The sequence below is a fragment of the Malaya genurostris genome, chromosome 2 (genome assembly GCF_030247185.1).
Source record: "Malaya genurostris strain Urasoe2022 chromosome 2, Malgen_1.1, whole genome shotgun sequence".
NCBI classification, from domain to species: Eukaryota; Metazoa; Arthropoda; class Insecta; order Diptera; family Culicidae; genus Malaya; species Malaya genurostris.
Genome location: NC_080571.1, coordinates 120,001,565 through 120,028,563, shown reverse-complemented (window position 1 = coordinate 120,028,563; position 26,999 = coordinate 120,001,565). Strand labels below are relative to the sequence as shown.

The following is a 26,999-nucleotide window of genomic DNA, read 5'->3' as shown; positions in this document are numbered from 1 at the left end:
TTTGCTCATCGGTCGTCTGCCAACCAGTGTAAAAAGTTGCATAGATGTAAGAAATAAAGTTGGCAAAAACTGAAACATTCAGTGCAATGCATCCTTGATCAATTCCATCACGCTACAATGGAACCTTTTGGCGGAAGCAAAGCATTGAATGTATTATATTATCACATCGAAAGTGAAAATTTTACATCATAAGGAAACTTGAATGCAACACTTACAGTCGTTCCAGAGATATCAGATCGAGAAGGGCATCCTTTTCCACTGTATAGATTTGGTTGTCAGTTAGTTGCCTGTAAGAAATAGGTTGGAATATGCATTATAAACTTTAAATAAAACTAAAAATCGTTATAAGAGCAAATTTTTAGTGGCAGTAGATATTTCAATGTGACCGTTATAATATCAAACTAGATTGTGATAAATAAAACACAACATTTCTAAATAAACATGTTGGAGATTTAATCGTAGTTTATCAACCGAAAAAAATCAGGACGACCATTTTTTCTGTACCCTAATAAAGTTTCTTTTCAACGAAATTAGTGTGGAATGCTGAGCCGTCAGTGATCCACGAATCCCACGAATAAATTATTGCCGTGACCGTGTGATGCAAGATCGCATTCCTGCCGTGAATGGCGACAGTCTTGATTGAAAAAAGATCACAATTTCACAGCGAATAAATTAATTGGTCGGTATACAGTTTTGTGTTGAAAATTCGTGTATAATTAATTACGGATCACCCGGGGCCTGTCCACGGGACATAGACCTTTCTCCGGGAAAGTTTACGAGAAGCTTGTGGCGGCACCCCGCACAGAGTTGCATAGATCTTCGCCATGCTGAGAAACATTAGGTGATAAAATCGGAGAGGAAATTTGATCGCAAACCCAAAAGCCATCGGTTTCATTAGTAAACGAACCTATTGATACTGTTTATTATCACCCCAAAGCGATCGCTTCATCACCCCCAGAGTGCTGATTTAGCTCAGGTAGCTTTGCTTAACGAGCTCATTATTCAAATAACATGTGTAATTTGATTTCTTTCGTTGCTGGCCTTCGGTTTTCGCCATCAATCGTTCCCAGAGACTGGTTGGCTATGGACTGCACACTTTTTCGATGGAACTTTTCTAATCAAAACCCAAGTGGTGCTGACGTTCCAAAAGTGTGCTCATATTTTCGGTCCTAACGAGTAAACATCGATCGAAACATGTTTCACTAATGGTTAATTCATGAATCGGAGGCGTAGTCTGAGATGCCAGCGAGCGCCAGTTTTGGGGATGATATTGTGTGCGTCAAGCTGTGACTTCTTCGTTTGATTTCGATAATTAGCGGAACTGAACAGTATCGGTTTATTCTGAAAATATATTCAAAACGTTGCTGAATGAATTGTTTAGTGCAGCCATGAGAACACAACTATTAGATGAAAATGTTCAATGTTACCGTAGACAGGATTAGATTAACATGAAGTGTATCTTTTTATCTTCTCATGAAATCATGAGCACTATTCATGACTTTATCAAGGAAATTATGGATGAAACTTGCGTTACATGCGCAATATATTACAATTCACTCTCGGATGTTTTCTCCTCAGATATTATTTTGAATGTACCGAATCTAGTAATACTTGGTAAGATGCAATAATTTCTGGTGGAATAATTGAAAGGCAAAAAGCAAAAATTAAAATCCAGGCGCTACTCGAGTTGTTTACTTAATTCTGCGAAATAATTTGAAATTAGTAATGAATTGTTTTTAATAATTCTCCAACTTTTAGAGGATAGACATCATATAAGGTCATGAAAGAAGCTAAGCATCGTTATACCTATCATTTGACAAACACTAAGCTAATGTATTGCATAAATAAATCTAAATGTATTTTTATACTTGGGCAGAACTTCGACTTGAGTCAAGATTTGAGAAAAAGAATGAATTTTCATGTAACGATAATACATCACGATTAAAAGTTCGCGGATCATGAACCAGCGGAACTTATTTTGCTGAATTCTAATAGTAACGCATTTTACATTCCTAGATATAATTTATGGTGTATTTCTTTTCAAATGTTTTTAAGCATAAATTCAGTCATTACCCAAGTAACAATTCGAATACCTTATGGTTCTGATTATAGAGGTTTTAACCATAATGTCATTCGCCTCTTCGAGTCAGGAAAAACATTCATTCGACTAATTCATCACGCTATACCTGTCCCCTGATTATAGTTTATAGGAGTTTTGTAATTTATTTTTCAATCACTGACAACTATAATAAGTGTCTCTTTTGACAAGTAGCATCATAGTTTTCATAGCTTCTATAAAACCCTTTACCCAGACTAACAATTGGGCTGAAAATAAAACAATTTGTACTATAATAAAACCATGCTTACACTCTTAATATTGCTTTCAAACATTTTCTTCGAAACATTATTGTCAGTTCAATTTTTTCATAAATCTACTTTTGAATTTTGCGTGTTGGCAGTTTTACTCAGGGCAAATTTAAGGCTTCTGAAGTATATTTATGACACATTTGTTGTGGGCTATTTGATAGCTACAAATATTTATTAATGTGAAAAATATTACATTGGTATCAGGTGTACAACTTTGCTTCCGCCGTTTTCCGATAGATGGCTGTACCGGCTGAGGCTGGTCAAAATACATAGATGATAATGCCTTTGAAGTGAGTGTGTACAGTACCTAACGAATTGTCATCGCCGTTTCAGTGACAGTTGTTCTTGTTTTCGTATTATTCAAGCTCGGAAATGTCTGTTTATGTTCCCAATTCTCGCCATTTGCGGGAAGTTTTACTTTTCTATTATAATTCGAAGAAAATGCAGCTGAAGCGCATCGAATACTCTCAGAAACTTACGGTGATGCTGATCTGTGTAAAACAACGCGTCGGGAGTGGTTTCAACGTTTTAAAAATGGTGATTTCGATGTCGAAGACAAACGTGGTGGTAGAAGAGAAAAAACCTTCAAAGATGAACAACTAGAAGCATTGCTTGATGAAGATTCGTGCCAAATCCAAAAGAGCTTGCCGAATCGTTGATAGTGAGTCAGCAAGCTATTTCAAAACGTCTCAAGGCCCTGGGCATAATTCAGAGAGAAGGAAACTGGGTACCGTACGAGTTGAAACCGAGGGACATGTGAGCAACTGCTTCAAAGACAAAACCGAAAGGGGTTTTACATCGAATCGTAACCGGTGATGAAAAGTGGGTTCGATACGATAATCCTAAACGCAGAAAATCATGGGAAAAGCCCGGGCATACTACTTCGTCGGAGGCAAAACCGAATATTCACGGCCCCAAGGTTATGATTTGTATTTGGTGGGATCAGCTCGGTGTGATTTACTACGAACTCTTAAAACCGGGTTAACCATCACAGGAGATCGCTACCGAACGCAACTGATGCACCTTAGTCGCGCGCTAAAAGAAAAGCGGCCACAATATCAAGAGCGACATGACACGACAATGCTCGGCCTCACGTCGCAAAAGTGGTCAAAAAGTACCTGGAAACGCTGAAATGGGAAGTCTTGCCTCACACGCCGTATTCCCCAGATGTCGCCCCTTCTGACTTCCACCTATTCCGTTCGGTGGCACACGGATCTGTAAGCACTTTTTCGTAATAAAGCTTAAAATTTTGAAAAAAACTGCGGAAGCAGAGTTGTACACCTGCTATATCTTGATATATAAAAAGATTTTAATTAAATGAAATGTTTCCTTCATTTTAAGATGTTTTTACTTCATCTAATGTTAATTTATTTATCCTACTGTCTCACTTTCGTATAGAAAAACAATGAACAGCAAATATGGAATTTATTAGTTATAACCTGTGGAATAGTTTTTACTTTTTTTCCAAAAAAAACGTTTATAATAACGACAAATAGAATACAATGGGGGCATTCCACACAAAATCAGTCAGAATTTTTTCCCATCTTACCATTTTTTTCGGTTTTAAACTCTGAAATATATTCGATACGTTTGTTTTTTAATTCCAATATGATACGTGAAATTTTCGAGAAATGGTTGAAGTTCCGCTCTCACAAAAAGAGTCTTTTCACAACAGCCTATACTGAAAAATGTAATAAAGATACAAAACTTCGTTCCAGAATTTCAAACAAGTTTCCCTAAAAACAATCTGATTGTTTATTGAATGAAAAAAAGTTCAAAGTTTATAATCAAATAGAATAAAATTCAAACTAAGGACTAATTTTTATTATTATTTTAGTTGAAAAAAGTAGTCTCAGGGCTATGCCTCAATTCTGGCAAAGTTTTATAGTGGAAAGATTAACACTTTCGGAGCAGTGAATAATTACCAAGCCTCAGAAACAGTCGGAACGGTGTTTTAAATGACTGTATCTTCGTTGGTATTGCACCGATTTGTATAATTTTGATACCAACAGATAAAAAAATCTTTTGGAGTTTTGGGATCAATGTAAACTAATACTGACTTGGATTTGAGCACTGTCCAATTTAGAAAACTGAAAATGTCGGAGCAGGTACTGAAAAATGACGTATGCTTCGCAACAATTTTTGAGAATCTTAACATCTATCGCGATAGCCTATTTTTTTATTTTGAATCATTCATGTTAACACTAGTGGTAAGTTATTAGACTTCAAAGGAATCAAATATTTTCACAAAATCACGTGTGATTAAGTAAATTTTGTTAGAAAAATTTACGTATCGTATTGAAATAGAAAAATACCTATCGAATATTTTTGAGTTGTAAACAAAAGAAAAATTAGTATAGACTTCTTTTTGTGGGGTTATCAGTAAAGCAAGGTTCACGCCAATCAACCTCAAACTATAGGCTAGCTCAAGGCAAACATTCGTGCAGAAATCAACGCTACAACACCCGAGATGCTCGAAAAGGTAATGGCAAACGCAGAAAAATGGAGTAATTTCGTAATTGCCAATCAAGGTGACCACTTGATTGATAATGTTTTCAAAAACTTATTCAAAAAAATTGAATAAAAATACATCACTTATAGAAATCGAATATTTCTTCTCAAAGTTATTAAAATGAAGCACCCTGTATAACAAAAAAAATATGAAAGGAACTTATAAAACTATAACAATACATTCATATGTATTTAATAAAACACTAGGGATGAGATTTTTATCAGTTTTCTTTCAAAAATTTTCAATTTCTAAAATAATTGACCGATCTTGATGTATTTGGTATCAAAAAACGTGGGTATTTTTTAAGTAGTATAGTTCTCCGAGACCATAATTCGGATTGGTCAATTTGAAGTGGTTCTAAAGTCTCGATGCAGTTTTACATTGTAAAGGTGATTTTATGCCAAAAAGAAACACTGTTTTTGACAGATCAGTTTGGTCTATAATTCAATCATAAATCGACTTACGAACGAGCATTTGCTATCAAAATTCATGCTCAGTTAAGAGACTAATGTCGTTTTCGCTTGATTCCAAACCTAACCCAGTTTTCACTCTAACTGCTGCCAAACCGTTTGTTTGAAGCCAGGTTCGAACCTAGTTTCAACGTTGTTGAACTGAAAATCGAGTCAGTTTCGAACCTGGTTTTAAATCAGTTTAACTCAAACCCCCGTTGCTAAGTGCGAAATCAACACAGTTTCGTGAAAAGTGTTTGTTTGATGAAACTACCCCGGGTCAGTTTCAGTTTTCTCAAGCAAAAACGACATAAGAGACCCACTTTTTTATCGAAAAATTGTATTCAGCGAGGAAGCTTATTTCTGGTTAAATGGATACGTCAACAAGCAAAATTGCCGCTTTTAGAGTAAAGACCATACAGAACCATTGCAAGAGCTACCAATGCATACCAAAAAAGTCACTGGTTGGTGTGGATCATGGGCCGGTGGCATCTTCGGGCCATACTTCTTCAAAGGTGACGATGGGTGAAACATTACTGGGAATGGAGAGCGCTACCGTGTGATGATTGACGATTTTGTTTACCCAAAATGGAAAAATTGGACATGCTTGACATGTGGCTTTAACAAGACGGTGCCACATTCTTCACGACACGCGAAAAAATGACCAAATTGAGAGCCGCCTCCGGTGAACAGTTTATCTCACGTTTTGAGCCCGTCAAGTGGCCACCTTGATCGTGTGATTTAACGCCTTTGGACTGTTTCTTGTGGGCCATGTTAAAGCTCGTGTCTACACGCAGCGATTGACGCACTGGAAGCCAATATTGGAGCATTTATTCGTGAAATACCGGCCGATATGTTGCAGAGATTGTGCCAAGATTCGACCGTGCGCATGGTCCATCAAAAGCGGAGCCGCAGCCAACATTTGCATGCAATCATCTTCAAACATTAAATTATATTGATCGTTCTATCGATTCCAATAAAAATTTCATTATTTTCTCAAATTTATTGTGGTTTTACCTTTATTTATAAATATAAAAAATCGATTCAGATCGACGAACTGAGCAAATGTCCGTGTGTGTGTGTGTGTGTGTGTGTGTGTGTGTGTGTGTGTGTGTGTGTGTGTGTGTGTGTGTGTGTGTGTGTGTGTGTGTGTGTGTGTGTGTGTGTGTGTGTGTGTGTGTGTGTGTGTGTGTGTGTGTGTGTGTGTGTGTGTGTGTGTGTGTGTGTGTGTGTGTGTGTGTGTGTGTGTGTGTGTGTGTGTGTGTGTGTGTGTGTGTGTGTGTATGTGTGTTGTCAACTAAGAGGTCGAGATCTCAGAGATGGCTGGACCGATTTTGATCAAACTAGTCACAAATGAAAGGTCTCCCCGTCACCCTGAACGCTATTGAATGGTTTTGAGATCGGATGTTTACTTTTTGAGCAATACGATGTTTTATGTCAAAATTTTCAGTTTTTTGACAGTATCTGTCACAATTGACCTTGAAAACAGAATATATTTTCAGACTTAGATTCCGCACGGTAATACCTATCCAACAAGCCATAGAATTATCCGTAAATGGCTGAACCGTTTTAAGATTCAAATGAAGTCTAAGAATTATCTAAGATTCAAATGAAAAGTCTTTAGATTCTATAAGTCATCTTGCTTTTCAGTCAGATCCAACTTCCGGTTTCGGGGATACAGGATGATTAGTATAAAAATGTCTATTTCACACATTAATCAGGTTTATCGGGTTTGCAGATTTGGATAGTCGATAACCAAATAAACTTATTTCATTTTTGGTTGTATTCAGTTTTCATTTCAGAAGGCACCCAAAAATTTAATTCGCACTACGATTCCTGAATGATTTCTACATTGATTTTCAAACATTTTAAAACAAATGTAAACTGTACAGCTACTCAGGTGAATTTGTCTGACTTTTATCCAATTCTGACTTCCGATTCTGGAATTGTAGGATGATGGATTTTTAAAATTCAAAACGATATAGAAGATGACAATCCCGAAAAGCTTTAAAGTTGGACTCAAAACTATAGAAATTGGCCATACGAACCGGTTTGGGTTATGCTGGTTCCTGTATACCGGCTCTGGAAGTACCTTAAATTACCGTAAACTCTAAAGTGGAACTTACATATCATGGCATGTTTAATCGATTATCACACTTTTAGATTCAAATTCGATCCGATTTGCAGTTTCGACATTACAGAGCAATGAGTGATTGTAATCTCAAATTGCCGCTTAAGACGACGGACATTAGAATAATGTCATGAAAACTGAAACACCAAAGAATATTCATGCAAAAAACACATGCGGAAGATATCATCTCATTGCTAGGTGGATTAAGCGCGTTTTTTTTTTAAATCAAATCCTATACCTCTTAAAAAATCAACCTTTTTTTGTCCATTCTTGTAAAGAATTTGTTATTTTTAAACACATTTTTATACCTATTCAAAAAAGTCTTTTCGGGAGTCGGTTTTGGTACACTCGGGGAAGGTTTGCCCAATGATTAGTTTATTCATATTGAAGCGTTTTAGTAAATTTTACTCATTTCAGATTACTGTATAATATGTCGAGCAAGGATTTTATTTTAATTCCAATTTGTTTGCATGCTATGGTAAGTTCTAGCAGGATAGTAGTTACTGAACTACTTGGTAAGTAATCATACACACTAAGATTGGATTTCGCTGTTCGACGAAAAATTACTGTAAACAAAAGAAATAACCGATGTTTCGGTAGATAAATTTCATTTCATAAAAATTATGCAAATTTTACCGAACGATCAGTTTCACGCAAGTTTTTATCACATAATTCTACATTACATAGACATACAATTCATACGCTAAATCTGAATAGTCGTCGAATGGATTGAGGTGGACAAATTTTTAGAACCTTAGAACTGCTTAAAGCTTTTTATTCACTTATAGGCAGGAAATAACATATATCGTTGGAGGGTAATTTCTGGTAGACTCGACGGATTACGCAGTGTTCTGTAAGGCGTTCATTATTCCGGTCAACCGTCACACAAAGTCACTTTTTTTAGTTTTTCGTGGATATATAAAACGACAGGTTCGAATTTTTCAATTCGTTTCTGTGAAAAATATCTAATTCCGAGAAACCTATAGTAAGTTGAAAATTTGTATTGTTTTTTTAAATAATAAAATCCATTCAAATTAAGAATTTTTATTAAAAGAAAACAAACACAAAATAGATTACCGAACCACCGTTAGATTTGTTTGGTTTTCGCTTTACGGTAGTTGTTTGACAGATCAGCAAAATTTGCATTACCGAACGATCGGTAATCAATTCAAATGCCGAACCAGAATAGCGGTTAGAGCAGTCGCATAACTACAAACCAAATAAGCAGATATAAACAATCCTTCGAAATAGATGTAAAGTTTCATCGATTGGGCAGGTCTGATGAGTCGATTGCTAAAAAATTGGATTACGAGTATACCGGAACTCAGCTCCTGATTTAAAAAAAACGGTAGTACCGGATGTAGTGATCAAAAACTTCAAACAAGACTTCACTTCATTTTCTCAGAATTCTGAACCGATTTTCACAAACTTTTTTTTTTTTTTGTTTCAATTATAGAGGCTTTAACATCTTAGGTCATTCGCCTCTTCGGACCAGAAAATCTTTCTGACCCTATGTGCGGGGTTGGGAATCGAACCCAGGCGGGCTGCGTGAAAGGCATCGACTATCCCATCACGCTACACCCGTCCCCATTTCACAAACTTAATTTTTAAGGAAACGTGTTATGAGGAAATATATGGCATTCGAATTTTAGCCGGATTCGACTTACGGTTCCGGAATTACAGTGTGTTAAGAATTTTGAAACGTCATTTAGAATGTCCACACAAAAAAGACGAAAGACGAAGAATATAACAGAATATACATGAGAATATAAGAAAAATCCTTATATTTAGCTTCGTACCTAACAAGCATATTTATTGTTGAAACATCACAGCACTGATTCGACAGATTTCGATTCTCAATGTACAGAATCGTTGTCAATCTAGCTGCTACTGCTGAAAACACTTCCAATGTTATAATTGAAACTGAGGAGAGTATCATCTTATCCTCCGAAGCGGAAGCACAGAAACTTACGACTAAGTTTACCATCGCCACTTTTACCATATTAAAAACCACAACAAAGTGTGAGAATTTTGATTCACTGTTCATGAATATAATATTAGCAATTCCGCACCACTTCTAATGGAAACTAACCTCACAAAAGTAAAATTCAAACTAGAACTGCTTTCATGCGGCGAATGTCGTATATAGCGTCTAATGATTCGGAAATTAACTGGATGTAATTACAAGTTTGAAAGCTAGCTTCTTAACTGCTGCCGTCGAAAAGCGGAACACTACGTAGCGAAAGTTTTCGTAACACTATTAAAAGTACTTGAGCGGCGGCGCGGCTGATTCGCATTAAATTTAATTATTTTCCATTATAAAAGGAATCAACTCGCTGCCGGTGGGTAGCGTGTGTCTAATGTCAGGAATACAGTGACTAGCTACTAGAAGTATGCCAACTATTATGGTGTGTCAGGATATGCGAAATTATACTTTCCGAAATTTGATAAACTCCAGAAGCGTCTATACTTACAATATTCGCAGTTTTGACAGGCTCTGGAAATCTGATTCATAGATGATAGTGATGTTGTTGCCCTGCAGGTCTCTGTAAGTGGAAAGAAGGAAAAAGGAAATTAGTTTACGTTAGTTTTCACAAAATGTTCTCGATAGTAGTTTCGGCCATCCCGCACCCAGAGGGTCCTGTCTCGGATGGTTCATACATATGTGTACTTTGCTGCCAATCGCTGTGTCAATTATTATTAAATGTAAAACTTTTCCGTAGTGGCAGGAAGCACCATTGATAAAATCTCGTTATCGTTCCGGCTTTCCGGCGATGCAACAAGAAATATCGAACGTGGCCAGCAGATGGTAGTGTACTGAAAGTATAGCCGGAAAGGAGTGCTCCAACTGGGAAATTTATTTTCGCAGCTGATAACGAACACTAGATAAAATGAAAAGTTTTTCCGTTTTCTTTCGACTTTCCACAATGGTAGGAGGTCCGGCTGTTGGGTTTGCTCCGTCGTCGGACAAAGCCAAGTGCGGATTTAGGGAAGTACCATGCGATGTGGCGCGATATGCTGTGCGTTAAATAAGCTGAAATTATTTTATGTTTGCAAAAACCCAAAAAGGTGAGGGTGATTAAACAAGTTAAGTAATGGCTGTACGTCACGCAAATGTAATACTAAAGGACGGTTATGAGTTGCGGTGTTTATTATATTTTATGTGACTAGAACTGGAGCTAAATTATGAATAAAAACGTGATTAATCCACCTAGCAGTGAGATGATACCTTTTTTTTATCAATCCGCATGTGTTTTTTTGCATGGATATTCTTAGGTGTTTTAGTTCTCATGACATTATTTTAATTATCGTCATTTCAAACGGCAAATTGAGATTTTAATCACTCATTACCCTGTAATTTCGAATCTGCAAATCGTATCGGATTTCAATCTTAACGTGTGACATTCGATTAAACATTCCATGAGATGTCGAAGTAAGTTCCACTTTAGAGTTTTTCGTCATTATTTATGGTACTTCCAGAGCTGGTATTCAGGAACTAGCATAACCCAAAATGATTCGAATGGCCATAAATTAATACGCCAAACAATTTACATCTTCTATATCGGTATGAATTTTAAAAGTTCATCATCTGTAATTCCAGAATCGGATAAAATTCACCAATTTTGTATGGGACGTTAAGTCCTTTAATTTGAATTTTTGTTTTTGAAGTTCGATTTGGCCTTTTTGAAAAAAGGATTAAACTTTGAGAAACGATTCGAAACTGGATCCGGAGTTCTAAGATCGGTGTAGCCGAAATCAGATAAATTCACCTGAGGAGTGTGTAGACATCTTTGAGAAATTGTAGTGCGAATTAAAATTTGGGGGTACATTCCGAATCCAAAAAAGAATACCGCTTAAACTGAAATAAATTTATTTGGTAATCGACTATCCAAATTTGCAAACCCGATAAACCTGATTAATTTATGTGACATGGACATTTTTATACTAATCACCCTGTATCTCCTAAACCAGAAATCGGATCTGACTAATTTTTATAGGATTTTAAGACCTCTCATTTGAATCATAGATGATTCTTAGATTTCATTTGAGTCTTAGATCGGTTCAGCCATCTACGAGAAAAATGAATTGCATTATTTTAATTTCGTTTCACATGTCATCCTGTGGTTCCGAAATCAGAAGTCGGATCCAAATTTGGAAGTATACTAGTTTTCATATGAATCTGAGTTTGTAGAAAACGGTTTAGCCATCTCCGAAAAAATTGAGTGAAATTATTTGTCACACACGCATTTGCTGATCTCGACGAACTGAGTCGTATGGTATATGGAAGTTATGTTCTTCCAGCTTTTATTGCTGTAAGTAGTTTAAATCAATATAATTATGGAATTACTTTCAACTCGAAAATGCTGATATCATCTGGTTTATAAATGCCATATTCGAACGATTATGTTGCCAAAAACGAACCGTGCTAAAATCGGTCCAAGGCAAATTGTCATGAAAAAGGATGCTATACACAGTCTTTTAAGCACTTAGAAACAATTGTATGTCACAGTAGAAAAATCGTGTTTTCCGTTGCTCCCAAGCATTTCTTTGTCATACAGCGCTCAAAACTTCTACTGCTGGAATAAGGGAAAAAGTCGTTTACACAAAAATATTGATATCTCCGTTAAAAATGGACGGATTTTAACAAACTATGGCTTGTTGGATAGCTATTACCGTGCGGAATCTAAGTCTAAAAACATATTCTGTTTTCAAGGTCAATCGTGACAGATACTGTCAAAAAACTGAAAATTTTGACATAAAACTCCGTATAACTCAAAAAATAAACATCTTATCTCAAAACCATTCAATAGCGTTTTGGGTGACGGGGAGACCTTTCATTTGCGACTAGTTTGATCAAAATCGGTTCAGCCATCTCTGAGATCTCGACCACTTAGTTGACAACACACATACAGACACACACACATACACACACACACACACAGACATTTGCTCAGTTCGTCGAGCTGAATCGATTGGTATATGACATTCGGCCCTCCGGGCCTCGGAAAATTTGTCGAAAGTTTGAGCGAATTCTATACCTATTTTTTATATATATATAAAAAAAGGTAAAACCGAATATATTATCCAACACAGAACAATGGAATTCGCGCACAAATTTGCAACTTTGTTTTGGTTATTCTGGTTTCCAACGTTTAAGTGAACGAGTTTATTTTCATATTAAATTTCATTTGATAGCTCATTCCGACAGGTTTTTTCGATTAGACGAATTGATTTTATTAAAAGATCTGGTTGTTAAGATTGTCGACAATTTTAAATAAACGATTTTCATATTGAGTACGACCGAGTAGTTTCAAAAGATTTAATTTTTTTATTAAATAAAGCTTGTGAAACGTGAATACGCAAAATATTTTGAAAGCTCCACACCTTCCACATATACTAATCGCCATTAGCGGGAGTATCATCCGAAATTTATGGATTATCTAGATAACCAAAGCAGTTTCTGTTGTGTCGTGAGTGAAACCAGTTAGACGGACCTGTTGCTGCGAAGATATTTATTCGCTCCAAATAAAACAAGCAGGTGACGTGGGCTGAAGAGAGCGGAGTAAGTTCCGCAAAGGATCTATTAATGGCATTTAATGAACCATAAAAATCACTGTTTACTGGTGGATTTGAAAATCCATTTATTAAAACTCGCAGTTTTTGGTGGCTAATGTTTGCTTGAATGCTAATGGCACCCATTATCTACCGAAATTTATGAAGAGAGGAGCAATTTGAGTAAGATTAGTATAAAATCAATTTTAAGTTCATTCAAAATAGTTAACAGTTCTATCAACGAATATGGACTATTGAGTCAGTGGGTAATTTGCGCTGCATGCGAATGAAGAAAATATGATTAACTTTTAATATATTTTAGGGAGTGAGCATATTAGGAAATTGCGCTTTGTTGAAAAATACCAAGCAGATTTTTCTTTCTATTTATAACAGAATAAAGGAGTTTTCATTGAAAACTTTACTTTCTGTTTTACTATATTACGAGTATTCCACTATCTTTACGTTTCGTCTTAGACTCGTCAGTGCAGAGCAGTTCAAATTGAACTGCTTACTGCGAACTTAAACAGTCCAATTTGAACCGCTAAGCAGACGTTAAGTTATTGCGATTTGCAACACACTTGTAATAAGCACCGAAGTGCTAAGTCTTTCCTTTCCTGCCGAACGAAAACAAGTTTCGGCTAATACTGAATCGACCAGTACTTGTTTTCGTTTGATTATGCACCGTTCTATTAGGTCACGGCTCAAGGAGATGTTTCCAATATATATATATCAATTCATTTATTCGAATCAGAGCTGCTAAATGTCACTATCAACTAGCAATTTTGCACGATGAAGATTAGAAAGCTTATGTCACTAGACTGCTGCCAACCAGGCTCTACCAATCTTCATATATTGAGTGCCTGAGAACCGATCGGTCATAACTTAAATTCTTTTGATATTACACTCACCCGGACGCTCATTGATTGACGATGTGATTGATATTATCTTCATTTCTCCTGTCACTGCTTGATTACGACGTGACTAAATATAAATCAAGCAGCATAAACATTGATTTAAATTCATTTACCACAATAAATTCCGAGGCCCCATGACTTTTTGCAAAGAACAATGAATTTTATCAATTTGTGTTCATGTTAGAAATTTTCTAATTCAACAGGGAATAGGAGAATGAGAGAGCAAACAAAAAAATCGTCTGTCTTTGACTGAGTATACTTCTACTTGGTCATAGATCTATCGAGTATCTCATTTGACAGACACTTTGACCGTACCGATTACAGTTGACGATGATTTTAGTCAGTCTGTCAAGGTCATTTGACATGTCTGACAATTTGCAACTCTGATTCGAATATGTTTGCAGGAAAAACAAGTTTGGTTCGGGAAGCCATTTGCAGCTGTGGATTAAAATTACCGTTACAAATTGGTCTTAGCTCACCAAGGAAGAATGCCCGGAAAAACGCATTCTATCACTCATCGCAGTATATACAAGTTCTATAAAATTTTGGCTCAATTTGGACAGCAGGCACTGCATTTGAGAGACACGTCAGTAGAACCGCGACAACAGAGTGGAAAATAGCCTATACTTCAGAGATGGAGAAATGAAGTGATTGCTAGAGTTGACGAAAAGAACGTCTAAACGATGATGCAAGGTACATAAATTGACTTCCATCATTCCAAGGAATGTAAAACGGAATGAAATTGCAGATGTTTGTTTAAAATTTGAGTGCAATCAAAGTTAACTATTTTATTTCATAGAAATATCCAGAGATTGAGTTCACAAAAATCAATGAAAACATTCTACTTCTAGGAATTATGTTTTATTTTGCTCGGATACAAAGCGTTGGCAATCCTGAAACGGATTTCATGATTTTCGCTTTTTTAAAATGCATCTAAAATCACTGAAAAACGGACTTTTATTGTTATTCAGGGGTTTTGATTAGGAAGCAAATTTTGTGTTGCATTCGTACATAACCTATTTTACTATACTTTACGTTTCGTCTTAGACACGTCAGTGCAGGGCAGTTCAAATTGTATTCAACAGTTGCATTTAAACTGCTAATTGGAACCAAAATTAACGCTTCTTGCGTGTTATATTGCGCAGAAGTGCAATGTCTTATCTGATGTCCCGACGGCAAACAAATAAACAGGCAACTTTACTGATTGACCACAGTTTATTGTTATTTATGGGTTTTGGTTCACAGCCAATGTTGTGCTACAGGCGCACATAATTGATTTTACCATTGATTTACGCGTCGTTTTAGACGTTTATTGTTTATTGTTGATTTTGCAGTATATCTGACAGTATGTATCATGATGAATAAAAATTAAAACCTCTTAAAATATTCTGCAAATTCATCGAGCGGGGATCAATTTGTTACGGATTTTTTTTATCTGCAGCTACAAATGGCTTGCTGAACTAATTTTTTTTCAATGAACATATTTGCACAAACGAATTAATATCTGTTGGAAACATCTTCTTGAGATGTGACGAAGTAATGATGCAAATGTTGTACTCAATTTCAAAAAATCAAAATGTAGTAAACTGAAACGGTCCTCGTTCGACAGTAGCTGGGTTGGATCAGTCAAAGACAGAAAACCCGTATCTTACGAATTTCCGTTGAATTGTTTTTATTCTGGTAATCCAATTTGAGTGGAACGAGTACCACACAAGAGAATTCCGCAATCTACTCGGTTGAATGTCCACAGTACATATTCCGTATACAATTCGAAATGAAGTGCATGAAATTCTTCGGAACTGATCGTTTTGAAAAGAAAACATGTTGTCAAGTATCTATATAATTGTAGCTTTTTGTGAATCGGACACATACTAAATGGCTCCCAACGCAAGGAAAACTCACCTCGCTGAGCCGAGAGTTCAAACATCAATGCTAATGGGTGACTGCAGAATTACTTTTTCACACAGAGGAGGGAATTCTATCAGCAAACGATGACTTAAGTCGGTAAAAATTCATGTAATTTTTATAATTTTTTTTAAATGAGTTCGATCAAAAGAGATATAATAAGACTACTTGATTGAAAGGAAAAAGGCACACTATTAGTTGAATTAGGAAGCCGTCTTTAAGCGGTGCTACATTATCATCCTCTTAAATGATTTATTTGTGTGCCCCTAACAAAATTAATGACTTTTATTTTTGCTCGGTAGGCCCCGTCAAGGGACCCTTAAGACCGTGGACCCGAGGACATGTGTCGCCACTGCCCCTCTGTAAAAGTGGTCCTGTAATGTAGACATGTAGCCAGTTGATTGTCATACGCGACCAGCGAGCTTTGTGTCATAATCGAAAGTTACATAAGAAGGTATAGCCTTCTTCAAACGCATCCATAAAAAACGTACACCGTTGGGATATCGGATAACAAATCCAAAAGATTGTGCTTATCACTAACTCTTGTAATGGAATCATAAATTTCTTCAAATTCAATTCACCACATTCACAAACGCTAGAATTATCGTTGTCGTTTTCATTGACATTTTTAAGCAACACGAGCAGATTTCACATGTAGATGTAGATGTAGACATGTAGACTTTGTCAAAATAGCATTCTTTTTCCACGATTTATCTAGGCTGTCTTGTTAAAAGGGCCAACCTTTTTCAAACTTTTTTTTTCAAATAGTTGTAGTGAAAAAAAAAGACAAATTCTACAGTAAAGCGTTATACGAGTGATTTGTACAACATCAGTCAAATTTCCGTATAAAAATACTGAAAAAATCCTTATCGAGTCGTACACTTAAGAAAAACAATGGAAATACCCCATTACTAGTTGCCCGATATTAGCAAGAAGCATCAGTGCTTGTTATAAAAACTTTTTTCACTTAAACATGTCCATCAAAATGCATATGGAAGATTGACAAGGAACATAATTATTTATGTTTTTGTTTTGTAAAATTTAAAAATTGAATTACTTTTTTGTAGGATTTGACATTTTCCAGCAATGAATATTAAAAAAATGATTTAAAAGTTAGGCTTTTTTCGAAAGACAGTGTAGGTTCATTTTGAAAACAAAAAAAAAGTATGCAAAGTGGCTTTTTGTGACAAAATTTACATGTTCAGAAGATTTGTCGCGAAATTCGTAATTTTTGTTTTACTTTCTGCTGTCTCCGGAATTGGACAGCATTCAAAACAAAACATTGTTCAACCGTTTGAATATACATAAAATCATATTGAAAATATCAAATATATCATATTTGAATATACGTAAAATCATAGTGAATAAAAGAAACAGTTGAATCACCTATCGCAAAAATCAAAACTTGCGATATTGTAATTTTATGATCGAAGGGTTCTCCCTGTAGAATGCAATGCAGTTGTAGTTAATGAATTCATTTGCTTTCAACTCTTTACGTAACTGAATGTATACAGCATTATTTGGTTGAATTCAGTTGAAGCAAATGCACTAGTTTTAGATCAAGATGCATTTGCTCCTCACAAAAAGTTATAATAACTTGAATCGATTGTGAAGTTAACAGCGTCTGTACACACTAAGATTTAATTCCTTTGTTCGGTAATATTTTTGACGAGATCTTTCGGTAATCTATAGAAATAACCGATATTTTGGTACATGGGTTTTATTTTACAACAATTATGCAAATGTTCACCGAACTATCAGTTTAACGTAAATTTTCATTACAGAATTCGGTATTAGATATACACTTGGTACGGTAAACCTGAATAGTCACCAAATACGGTAAAAATCATACTGTCCGTTTGGTAAAGTTATCTTCCAATGACCGAACTTCTGTGAAAACTGATTGTCATGAACTGTCAAACAGTTATTAAAATATTCAGTGAGTGTCTTTTTATTAACCAAACGAAAAAAAATGTTTAAGGGTTCATCGAATGGATTGAGGTACAGGTGATAAAAGTTTTTAAGACATTAGAGCCACTAACAGCTTTTTGTTTACTTATAGGCCGAAAATAGTTTTGTATCACTTGTCCACTTGCTGCCAACACAAATCGTTCAAGGGTAATTTTTGTTGAACTCGACGGATTGTGCTGTGTGTTGGAAGGCGCTCATAATTCCGGACAGTCGGAACATCGGACACTTTTAAAATTTCTCGTTGAATAAAACCATTTTCTCCATTCGTTTTTGTGAATATGTGTTGTTTTTTGAAATCCGAAAATCCAGAATTTTAACCAAAGGAAAACAAACAAACAAAAATTACCGAACAATCTGTTAGATCCATTTGGTTTACAGTGTACGGTAGTTTTTTGACAGTTCAGCGATTACCGAACGATCGGTAATCAATTCAATTACCGAACTGATTACCGAACGTTCAGCTGTTGAAAATTCGGTAAAAAATTACCGAATACTGAGAAATTTTCTAAGTGTGTAGTGTTTCACCACATTATCTTACGTTCGTTAGGTTTTCTCTATTCGATATTTTCTAACTGTTCACAACTGAAAGCGGATCAGATGTAAAAGTGAACCGAATTTTTTTTTTATTCAATAATATAATATAATATTAAGGCACACTGCTTAAGCTCTAAGATGCCAAGGGTATTTACTAATCTTAATTATCGTCTAACTTAAAACTAGAGTAGTATCATTATGTAATATAGTATCTGGCGATCGGTAGTGGCCGGTGAATTGAATTTAGGATGAGATGATTCCAGATGGCGATGGTAACTTTCTATGTTGGCCGCATTCTTCGGTCCGTGAGGGTCCGCGGGAAACACCCCCAGGCTACAAAGGCCCGGCGGGTGGCCCGCATGCTGGTCATTGACTGGAGCGGTCTTCCGGTGATGGTGATGTTACGGAAGAGAATGAAAAAAAGAAGTAAATATTGTGGGTAACGGGGTAAAAAAGGGGTGCGGGAACAAAATGTTTGAAAACGACAGAGATCTAATTAGTTGCCATCGAGATGGTGAAAAAACAGGGAAAGGGGAACGAAAAAGTTAGTGACAAAAAAAAAAGATCTTGTTAATTCCAATGAAGATGGTGGACAGGGACGGGGATCGAGAGAATCGGGCGGATGTTAGTGTCGAACCTGTAGGTGGAGATTATACTTTCTGAGCGAGGAATAACACATTACACTTTTATATCAATGTGTTTAAGGTACTGGTATATGAGAAGCATATATGAACTATCCCGACTCGCCAACACATCCCGAACCGGCACCTCAGGCGGTCTACCTCGGGCCCTGAGGGATTCCAGTAGCTTCGACCTGGCGTCACGATACTCTACGCACGACCACACGACATGCTCGATGTCCTGATAACCGTCGCCACAGGTGCAGAGCCCGTTCTCCACGATCCCGATACGCCGGAGATGTGCGTTGAATGTATAGTGATTTGACATGAGCCGTGACATAACGCGAATGAAATCACGACTCATGTTCATCCCCTTGAACCAAGGTTTCGTCGATACCTTAGGGATAATGGAGTGTAGCCATCGTCCCAGTTCGTCATTCGTCCATGAAGTTTGCCAACTTTCGAGAGTTTTCTGACGAGAAATACTGAAAAATTCATTGAAGCAGATTGGTCTTTCATAAATATCACCTTCCAATGCGCCCACTTTAGCCAATAAGTCTGCCTTTTCATTGCCCGGAATGGAACAATGCGAAGGGACCCAGACTAACGATATTAAATAAGACCGTTCAGATAAAGTTCTCAAATGTTCCCGTATTTTCCCCAGGAAATATGGGGGATACTTTCCTGGCTTCATTGCCCGGAGAGCTTCTATTGAACTTAGACTGTCCGTGACAATGAAGTAATGGTCTTTGGGCATGGTTTCAATGATCTCGAGGGTGTACTGAATAGCAGCTAATTCTGCGACGTAAACTGAAGCCGGATCACTGAGTTTGTAAGAAGCGGTGATGTTTTGATTGAAGATACCGAAGCCTGTGGACTCGTTGATGTTTGATCCGTCAGTGTAAAACACCTTTTCACAGTTGACTGTTCTAAATTTATTATAAAAAATATTTGGGGCCACTTGAGGGCGCACGTGATCCGGAATTCCACGAATTTCTTCTCTCATGGATGTGTCGATAAACACAGTAGAATCAGAAGTATCCAAGAAATGAGCACGGTTGGAAACAAACGAGGAAGGATTAATATTCTGAGCCATGTAATCAAAATACACGGACATAAAACGGGTTTGAGAGTTAAGCTCAACTAACCTTTCGAAGTTTTCAATCACCAGAGGATTCAAAATGTCGCATCGAATGAGCAAACGATATGAGAGATCCCAGAACCGGTTTTTCAGTGGAAGAACGCCCGCCAGCACTTCGAGGCTCATCGTATGAGTCGATTGCATGCAACCCAAGGCAATACGCAAGCAACGATACTGAATTCTTTCCAGCTTGATGAAATGAGTGTTCGCCACTGATCGGAAGCAGAAGCATCCGTATTCCATCACGGACAATATCGTTGTTTGATACAACCTGATCAGGTCTCCTGGGTGGGCACCCCACCATGATCCGGTTATTGTACGAAGAAAGTTGATTCTCTGCTGGCATTTTTGTTTCAGATACCTAATGTGACATCCCCAGGTGCCTTTGGAGTCGAACCAGACCCCGAGATATTTAAATGTGAAGGCCTGAGCTATGGTTTCACCCCCTAAGTGAACCGAATGTTAATCATTCAATATAGAGTTAGGTCTACCGAGTCTATACATATACGCTTCATAGTACCAGTCCATTATCGACAACGGAGGATACTGGTTATTCCGTAAAGACCGCCATTCACGACATGTGAATCAAAACTATTTCCAGCATAAATCAATCAACTGGCGCAAAAAATACCATCAACAATGTTGAAGATCGCAGAAGCTCAACAAATTGGTTCTTTTCAAGACCAGAAATGTTTCACGATATTTTCTTCAGTTGAAATATGCCAATTCGAAATAAAATAATCAGTTTAGTGCACCGAACAAGTGCAAGTAGGACCAATCTTCAGTAGATTTACATTGTTGAAAAATGTACTGAATTGTGTTAAATATTGGAGCGCAAATTTTTACAAAAATGTATAGCTTATGATCCTTTTCATTTGAGAGAAATTCATCGAACAGTGTGAAACGTCGGAGAAAGAATATGGATAATATTGCGGTTTTAACACTGATTTAATAAATAGTAATTTTCGGATACCCATAGCTTTTTATGGACTCCGAAAATAACATTCAAAAATATACCATTCGACTCAGTTCGACGAGATCGGAAAATGGCTGTGTGTATGTGTGCGTGCACCTTTCAACGAATTTTTACTGCACAATTTTATTGTAGATGGCTGAACCGATTTCAACAAACTCAGACTTATTCAAAAGCTATTTTTAGGGCGTTGATCTAGTCGAAGATCAAATCACTGTGACTTCTGGTTTCGGAGATATGATGGTATAAATGGCGTAACCGACAAAACGCATTGTTTTTTATCGCTCAATTTTCTCAGAGATGGCTTCACCGATTTCAACAAGTTTAGACTTGTTTGTGATACTGCTTGATTTTTTTTTTTAAATAGACTTTTTGGGACTTAAAAAATACATACAATTACAATAAAATTATGCATGGAACGGCAGAATACTATTGACTGAGGGTATAATCTCATGAATGTTTTTATAAGACTATTGAAATGGCAAGAGACTATTTAGATTCCACTACGTGGATTAGGAAGGGCTTTATAGATTAGTATCACTCTTCTCATACAAAAAGGCAACGCAAATATCAAGTGCTTGGTTTGAGAAATGATGCTGAATATAAGCCCAAATTAGTGTTAACAATTATAAAAAATCAATAAAAAGGCAAAAAATATTAAAATGAGACTTTCTCGATGAAAGAGAAAGGCATTATCACACTACTAGGTGGATTGAGAATAGATTTTTTAACACTAGAATTAAGTTTCGTATGAATAAACCGTTTCGTAATTTGAATCTGATAACCGTGAATTTGTGGATGAAGGTATCATTTGGATTTATTCGTGTAAAAAGCCGTGTGGAAAATCTTGATATAGGCGATTTATTGGTTTTGTCAATGCAAGTATAAATGAAGTAAACCTAGATTTTCCAGTGTACTGGCAGCGCTTCTTTGGAGAAGTGGGTGTACTTTTTTCCATTAAATACTGTGGTTGTTGAAATGCGCATAAAACTTTATGCATACATTTGATGAGAGTTTACGCACCTATTTTTCATCCGACGGCGCTTCTGGTGTCACTGACAGCTCTCTTACATTAATATTACACTAGGGTCTCTAGGTTTATTTGCCTTTTGATGTAAGGCAAAACAGTTTGTTGAATGAATCTCCAAACTACTACAACGAATCATACTGCTGATGGGACTGTATGAACAGCAAACTACTAGCATTCTTTAGTTAAATTTCTACCACGTTATTTATGTCAAAATGGACTCTTTTGGAGATATTTTAAATCCATTCACAAAAAAATTATAATTAATTGTTCAAATTCCAGACGCCTTGCACATCTTGCTCATATCTAAATCGTTGAACCATTTTTTAATAGAATATTGCTTGAAAACTGTTCCTTGCAATTTTATCGTTTATGTATTCATGATCGATTGCTTTCAAGAGAATTTCCGGAGATCATTTGATTTTCGAAATTTGACATTTCGAAACTAGGTTGTAGTTATCTAACGAAAAGAAAGTTTAACATAAAACATCTTCGAGGAAGCTGGTATTCCGTAATAAAATAATATCCCATTAAGGCAAAGGGTCAGTCAATATCGTGGGTTCACCAAACTGATTTTTCAAACGACTCTTCCTATTTCTCTCTGAGTTATGGAAGTACACTGCACACTTCGTGGCTGCAGGGGAATGCAAATTAGCGCTCATAAAGTTGCTTTATGTTTTCAGCCTCTAACAGCACACAATTGAGACATTTGGAATTCATTAACACTTTCGTTCCCCATAGCGCTCCCATGCAAATTGAATCTATAAAATATTTTATAGACAGAAGATTTTCGGTGCCAATTACCACCGACCGGGCTTGGTGTGCGGTTTGTTTACGGCGAGAAAAAGGTTTTTATTCTGCTGTTAATCACCATAATCATCTTTTTTTACGAGCTAGAAGCTGCAAAAGTCAAGAAATAATTGCACAGTTTGGTCAGAGTTAGCGAACATTCATCTTAGTTTAGTGCGGTGGCAGCAGATAGGTTAGCAGTTGGCAAAATCGAAGAGCTTCTTTTTTTTACTTTACCAAATTACCAGCAGCGACGATACGCCAGGAAAGGAGATCGAATATTCGACTACAATTTTTAATGTTGTTACTAACGATAAAAATATGTGAATGTGAATTCCGTAAAATGCCACTTCCATGAAACAAAATTAATGGCGAAATTATGCGCATCGATTAGTAACGCAACAACGCCCATTCTGAATGGAGTCAACATACAGAAAATCTCAAAACAGTGCGAAACCTTCTCCCGCATAGACGATCGGCTGAATTTGAAAACGATTTAGGTCTGAAACTGTTTATGTTTGTTGAACTGTACTATTCGGTGTAGTTTTCAGTGCAGTGAAAGACTAGGCAGTCCGGAAGACGGAACGAGAAGAGAAGTAGACCACACAGCGCGATATTTTCGGACGTTCAATTTCCAAATCAGCAAGTCCCCGGCGGGGAAGACTTTTCGGAGCATGCTTCGTGCAGGATGCTGCGGCTAGATGAGAAATGGCAATTTGATTATGTTGGCTGTCAGCTGAGGAAAGTTCACTTTGTGTGTAGAAAACGGATTGCGACAGACAAAGTTTGTGTCTTTTGGCTATCAATGCCGAGTCGGGTGATTTCGAATTTTATATTGCATCATAATAAAGTAGACTCTGGGCGGGATCTTGAAGAGAGAGATACTATGTGTAAGAAGGATACAGATTTCTACAGTGTTTCGGAATATGAACAACTTCTAATATTGGCACAATGATCGATAGTCTTTTTATTATCACACTTCGAACATTGGCCAACTTTGGATGAAACTTTTCAGCACTTCGACATTCTTCCAGTAATCATCACCTACTCAAAACTCGATTGTCAACAGCTGCAAACAATTCTTCCCAAATTCAAATAACATCGGGCGCAAAGCTCCTACGCCAATGTCGGCTCAGTTGCCAGTTCATTCTGGCATCCAATTTGGACGAAGGTTCGAGTGCAGTGTTATTGTTTGTGCAGCCGTATTCCACCTTAGACTTGCTTGTGTCCATGTATTGTTATATTCTGCAAGACAGAGTGACAATTGCTGTGTTTTTCGAATTTGCGCACGAACTTACCGAGTCCCACGAGAACGAATTTCATATCTGGTCTGTTCTTGTCTGGTGTTGACTGTATGCACATGCAAGCGAAGTATCAGCACATCTGCTTGTCTTCTTTTTGCCTTGAGCAGGCAGGGGAAAGGGTGCAAGTTAGCAAACACGGGAGCAAAATTTGACGACTGTTGCAATTTCGTTGCAAACTGTCGCTTCGCTCGAATCAAAAATAGATAAGGACTAGTCGAAACATTGGATGCAGATGTCAACCATATTGAAGTGCGAGAATAATCCGATCTGAATGGATTTGCTAATATCAACACTGTTTGAAATATATTCATGAGAACTGAGTTTTTTGTATTCAGTGAGAGCAAATGATAAAAATATATTACTACAATTTTTGCCAAAAAATGAGTCAAAAAAATGGTCCACTGGAAAATTGACGACGGCCATAATATGGACAAACTGTGTTCCTGCTTCCATGTCTCTTTTCAGTTTGCTTAATTTCATTAACGTTCATTCAACATACAGTTATTTAAAACACCTGTCTTCTTAATTTATCAAATTCTTTCATATAATAGTTCTATCTGGTGAAACTCTTTTTTTATTTTTTTCACGTTATTTCTCGTATTTCACAAGTATGAGTTGACTCTCTTGCAAAGATATAAATAAATAAAAATAAAAATGACTATGTAAATGAATCTGTCACATTTCTTTTGCGATATATCCAATATATATTTCAAATCCCTTTTTTAACCAGCCTAGTGATGTAATGAAGCCTTTTTTCATATTACTTATATTTTCAAAAAACACCACTAGAAGGTTCTGCCAAGAATTTTTTTTCAAACATGAATAATTTTTGGGTATAAACTACCATAACCTTTCTAATGTGTAAACAGTTATGTCAAGTTAATATAGATTTAAATGTGGCAACCCTTCACGCACCCTGCTAGGCGGTGCTGTTTTCTTCTTCCTTACCAGCACGTACCGATGCGTACCGGTTTCGCGGTATTTGTACGGCAGTTTGAAAGTTTTGAAACTCGTCGCCCTATAATTTCGCTTCTAGATTCCATCTTAGTATTCCAGAGAGCATGGTAAGGACACCATACCACAGCGTTTAACTCAAGTATAGAGCGTACAAGTGAGCAATAAAAAGATCTCAAACATAACGGATCATGAAACTCTGAGGCAATCCTCGTGATAAAACCGAGTTGACAATTGGCTTTGGCTAACAATTCGTCATAATGAAGTTTTGATCCAGAATGAAACCAAGATCTTTTACATTCTCCACTCGTATCATGGATCTTCCCGCAATGAAATAATCGAATATGACAGGATCAGTTTTACGATGGAAGGGGACGATACAGCATTTCTCGATACTTAAACCAATAAAAGTACGTTTGTATCATTTGCTGTAACTCAATGCAATCTATGAGACATTTGACAACTTTAAAGATTTTTGTGTCATCGGCATAGGAGAGTCTGCATTCCGGTGGTAACAATAGAAAAAAATCGTTCATGAAAATCGAAAACTACAGCGAACCAAGATTACTGGCTTTGCGGAACTCCGGACAGGTTTGAGAAAACTTCTGAAATCGAGGAGCCAATTTTTACACTGACAGAACGGTTTGTTAGGTAGGATCTGAACCATTCCACGCTCATCGATGAGATTCCCAGCCGTTGCAATTTTAGAATATAGAATATATAATAGAAGAATTCCATGTTGAAATCGGTCAAATGCTACTTTGAGATCCATATACGCTGCGTCGATTTGCCGCATTCCATACTTTGCACGCATTTTGAAGTGAACAGCATGCGATTAGATGACACCGAACGTTTCGGATAGAACCCATGTTGCTCGTTATCTAAGATGTGACAAACTGTAGATGCAGTAAAATATATTTATGAAACCGGCAAGGAAGATTTAGTGAAAGGAAATGATACCTGCTAGAATTATCTTAATGTTCATCAAATACGGACTGATATTCATAGATATCAGACCCACAGATCAAACGTGGCAATTGTAACTCTAAATAGAAACCTACGTATAAAATAGTTCAATATGTTACTAATAATTATAACTACAACTTCTACCTTAGATATTATTCTCGGTTTTAAGCTATTTCGCGTTAGTTCATGACCAATAGATACGGTTAGGCCAATTATATGGTAAAGCTGTACTAAACTTGATAGCATTACGAGCAGACTGTACTTACAGTTGTATGTGCATTCAACAGATATCGATTGTTCACTAATGCTAACTAGGTCTGCCTATACAAATGGGCGCCAAGGCTAATGGTGTTCGTGCTTAGTTTCTAGTTCTGTTGTGTTGAGTGCTGATCCCTCGTACGTGGTGAGGTGCGGTTGCGTTTCGGTGATGTGATCTCGGGCGTAACATACATTTTAAATTATTTTCAATAAAAAAATCCATTTTTTACATTAAAGTCGTTGGATGATTACAGCTGAACAATTTCAGAAATTCACAGCGGAAAAGATGACAAATTCAGTATAAACTTGTTCCGATTTGGATAGAACTTCTTACACATGTTCAGTATGACCAACCAACCACCAGTCTGCTAAGCAAGAACCTGTCCATTAGGATGGGACAAGGATGTATGAGAAAAAGATGAAAAGGTTTATTTTCTCGCTCCACCAAACTTTTCGTGTTCCTTTTGGGTCTCATAAGCACCATGCAAAATTTGATCTGTAAAACTATATTTTCGCGTCCGAGGTTTAAAGTTTGTATGGAATTAAGTATGGAGAAACTCACTTCTTACAAAAAAAATTGACTGGAGATCAATAATGGAGGGCGAAAATATAGTTTCTCCGATCGAGCTAA

At 36.7% G+C, this 26,999-nt stretch overlaps 1 protein-coding gene across 3 annotated transcripts in view; it reads right to left on the bottom strand.

Annotated features, from left to right (window-relative positions):
- Window positions 1–26,999, bottom strand: part of LOC131432228 (protein slit) — a 445,785-nt gene that overhangs the window by 33,337 nt on the left and 385,449 nt on the right. For all 3 annotated transcript variants that reach the window (XM_058598368.1, XM_058598369.1, XM_058598370.1), the window contains exons 3-4: window positions 9,934–10,005; window positions 216–287 (exon numbers count right to left, since the gene is read on the bottom strand). In XM_058598368.1, coding sequence (XP_058454351.1) covers window positions 216–287; window positions 9,934–10,005 — 144 coding nt within the window. The remainder of the gene's footprint in view (window positions 1–215; window positions 288–9,933; window positions 10,006–26,999) is intronic.